General features: G+C 68.3%; 1 protein-coding gene across 1 annotated transcript; it reads left to right on the top strand.

The window, feature by feature from the left end:
- Positions 1 to 103: 103 nt before the first annotated feature.
- LOC112962250 (zinc transporter SLC39A7-like) lies at positions 104 to 3,200 on the top strand. The gene is given in 9 exon segments (XM_026058239.1): positions 104 to 148; positions 810 to 837; positions 921 to 1,584; positions 1,677 to 1,850; positions 1,852 to 1,915; positions 2,008 to 2,130; positions 2,220 to 2,354; positions 2,433 to 2,629; positions 2,723 to 3,200. Coding segments are annotated over 7 exon segments (1,599 nt in total). The 5' UTR covers positions 104 to 148; positions 810 to 837; positions 921 to 930; the 3' UTR covers positions 2,975 to 3,200.
- The last annotated feature ends 6 nt before the right edge of the window (positions 3,201 to 3,206 follow it).

Genomic DNA, 3,206 nt, shown 5'->3' with positions numbered 1-3,206 from the left:
GGCGGCGCCGCCATCTTGGCTGCGGGCGCTTCCGCCCGTTCCCACCCGCCCTCCCGCGGGGTCTCGCGAGAGCGGGCGAAGCGCGCGAAAAGGGCGGGGCCGCGGTGCCACGTCGGGCTCGAGCCGGAGCTAACGGAGCGCGCGGACGGTGAGACCCCCCCGAAGCATCGAGACGGGGGCTAGAGGGGCTCCCGGGGCGCCGCGACCATAGAGAGCGGGCGGGGCTGGCGGGACCTCCCGGGGCAGGCGAGGCGGCCCCGGCGCCGGGAAGGGAGGGGCTGCGCTCTAGCCCCCCGCGCCGCCCTCTCTATGGCGGGGGGGGGGGGGCCAGTCGGTGCCGCTCTGGACCCGGATGCCGCCATCTCTATGGCGCGGTCGCCAGCACTACTGTGTTTTTCTATGTCTGTAGTGAGACCCACTGGGGCCGCTCTGGTGCCTCTTCTCTATCTTTATAGTATGATCCACGGGTGCCACTCTAGACCCTCCTGTCTTCATCTCTGTSACACAGCTCATTGGCGCCACCCTAGTCCTCCTCACTCTATCGCTATGAAAAGATTTAGGGGTGCCACTCTGGAYCCTCATTTACCTGTCTCTATGGTACAGCTCATAGGTACCACTGTGTTTCCTCTTCCCTTTAGCTCTCTGGTATGACCTATTGGTGCTACCTTAGAGCCCCCAACCCACCATCTCTATGGTATGACCAACAGCACYTTTCTAGACTCTCATGCCTCTGTCTCTATGGTACAACCTGCTGGCGCCACTCTGGATTCTCACCCTTTTGTCTTGATGGTTTGATCCATTGGTGCTAGTCTGGACCTTCATCCCTCCGTCCCTACGGTACGTGGTGCCRGAGCGGCTGGGTGAGCTGCGTGGCTCCTCCCCCCGCCCTGGGCGGCGCTGACACACCCTCTCTCTGGCAGTGACGGCACGATGGCGACGTCCGCCCGGACATGGGGCCGAGCGGGACTCAGCATTCCCCTTGCTGCCGTGGCTGCCTGCGCGGTCCTGGCCCTCTGCCTGCTCCCTGCTGCGTCCTCACAAGAGGACATGCACCACGGGCACAGCCATGGCCACCACGGCCACTCACACAAGGACATGCACCACGGGCACAGCCACGGCCACCACGGCCACTCGCACGAGGACATGCACCACGGGCACAGCCACGGCCACCACGGCCACTCGCATGAGGACATGCACCACGGGCACAGCCACGGCCACTCGCACGAGGACATGTACCACGGCCACTCGCACGAGGACATGTATCACGGCCACGGCCACCACGGCCACTCGCACGAGGACATGTACCACGGCCACCACGGCCACTCGCACGAGGACGTGCACCACGGGCACAGCCACGGGCCCCACGGCCACGTGCACGAGGATTTCCACGGCCACTCGCACGAGGACATGTACCACGGCCACAGCCACGCTCACCACGGCCATGAGGAACCCCGCCTCGGGCACAGCCACTCGCACGAGCGTTTCCACGAGGATCCTGCCAGCCAGGCCCAGTCCGGCAGCTCCCGCGGGAACCAGCAGCCGCCGGCGAGGGAGAGGCAGGACATGGTGAAGCTGTGGATGCACGTGAGTTCCCACCTCGCGCGCGTGGAGCCTGGCCGGGCACGGGCGCTCACGTAACCCCCCCCCTGCTTCTTCCCGCTCTTTCCGCCCCGCAGGTCATCGGAGCCACGGTGCTGATCAGCGCCGCTCCATACCTCATCCTCTTCCTCATCCCCGTGGAGTCCAACACGTCGCAGCACCAGGCGCTGCTCAAGCTGCTGCTCAGCTTCGCCTCGGGGGGCCTCCTGGGAGACGCCTTCCTCCACCTCATCCCCCACGCGTTGGGTGAGTGGCCCGGCCAGCGGCCACCTGCGGGGCCACACGGAGCCGCAGGGCCACGGTCACTCGCACCAAGGTGGGCCGGGGTCGGGGAGGGACACCGGGGGGGGGGGACACCGGGGGGGCCGGGGACGACGTCTCACCACGTCGCCCTCGCCCCACGCCCAGGCCAGGAGCACGCCCGCATGCTGGCGGTCGGCATGTGGGTGCTCGCCGGCATCGTGGCCTTCCTGGTGGTGGAGAAGTTCGTGCGGCACGTCAAGGGCGGCCACGGCCACGGCCACAGCCACGGTACGTAGCGGCCGCCCCCGTCCCCGCTGCCCGGTGACGTCAGCGCGTGGGGGGAAATCGGTGGCTGATCCCCACCGCTCCCTCCCCAGCGCCCAAGGCCAAGAACAGCTCCAGCGAGGGTGAGGAGGAGCCCAAAGCCGCGGGGCTGCGGGAGAGGAAGGCCGCGAARGGCCACGATGCCAAGAGGAAGAGCCGGGAGCCAGAAAAGCCGGCTCAGGAATCGGGTACGGGGCAGACTGGGGGCAGATBGGGGTTGGGGGGGGGCCCGGAGGGGCCGGTTGACACCCTCCCCTGTGCCGCAGCCATGCAGGTCTCGGGGTACCTGAACCTGGCGGCCGACCTGGCCCACAACTTCACGGATGGGTTGGCCATCGGAGCGTCCTTCCTGGCGGGGCCGGGCGTCGGGGCGGTCACGGCGTTGACCGTGCTCCTGCACGAGGTGCCGCACGAGGTGGGCGACTTTGCCATCCTCGTGCAGTCGGGCTGCACCAAGCGCAAGGTACGTGGCGGGACGGGACGTCCCCGGGGAACGGTTCTCCCGATCCCGGGGGAAGGGGTGGGGGGACGTCGCTGATGCTCACCGTTCCTCCAGGCCATGCGGCTGCAGCTGGTGACGGCGCTGGGGGCGTTGGGCGGCGCCGCCTGTTCCCTGCTGGCCGAGGGCGTCGGAGAGGCGGCCACGGCCTGGATCCTGCCCTTCACGGCCGGCGGCTTCATCTACGTGGGCACGGTGTCCGTCATTCCTGAGCTGCTGCGTGACTCAGGGCCGCTCCAGTCCCTGCTCCAGGTCCTGGGGCTGCTGGCCGGCGTCACCATGATGGTCGTCATCGCTCACTACGAGTAGGGGACCCTGGCGTCCAGGGCTGGGGTGGAGAGGGGGGTTGACTCGCTGCTCCCGTCCGTCTTGTCTCCCCCCGCTCGGGGCGGATGAGGGCAGATCCCTGCGGAGAGATGCACATTCTACCCAGAATCCCCTGCTCTTTGGACCAAACACGTGTGTCGGGCGGGGGGGGTTCCCCCAATCCTTCGCTCCCCGCGCCGGGGAGGGGAGCTCCCTGGGGGCTCCGGCAGTGGGG

The sequence above is a fragment of the Apteryx rowi genome, unplaced genomic scaffold (assembly GCF_003343035.1).
Source record: "Apteryx rowi isolate R43461 unplaced genomic scaffold, aptRow1 scaffold_1445, whole genome shotgun sequence".
In the NCBI taxonomy this organism is placed as follows: domain Eukaryota; kingdom Metazoa; phylum Chordata; class Aves; order Apterygiformes; family Apterygidae; genus Apteryx; species Apteryx rowi.
This window is presented reverse-complemented; position numbering and strand designations above follow the sequence as displayed.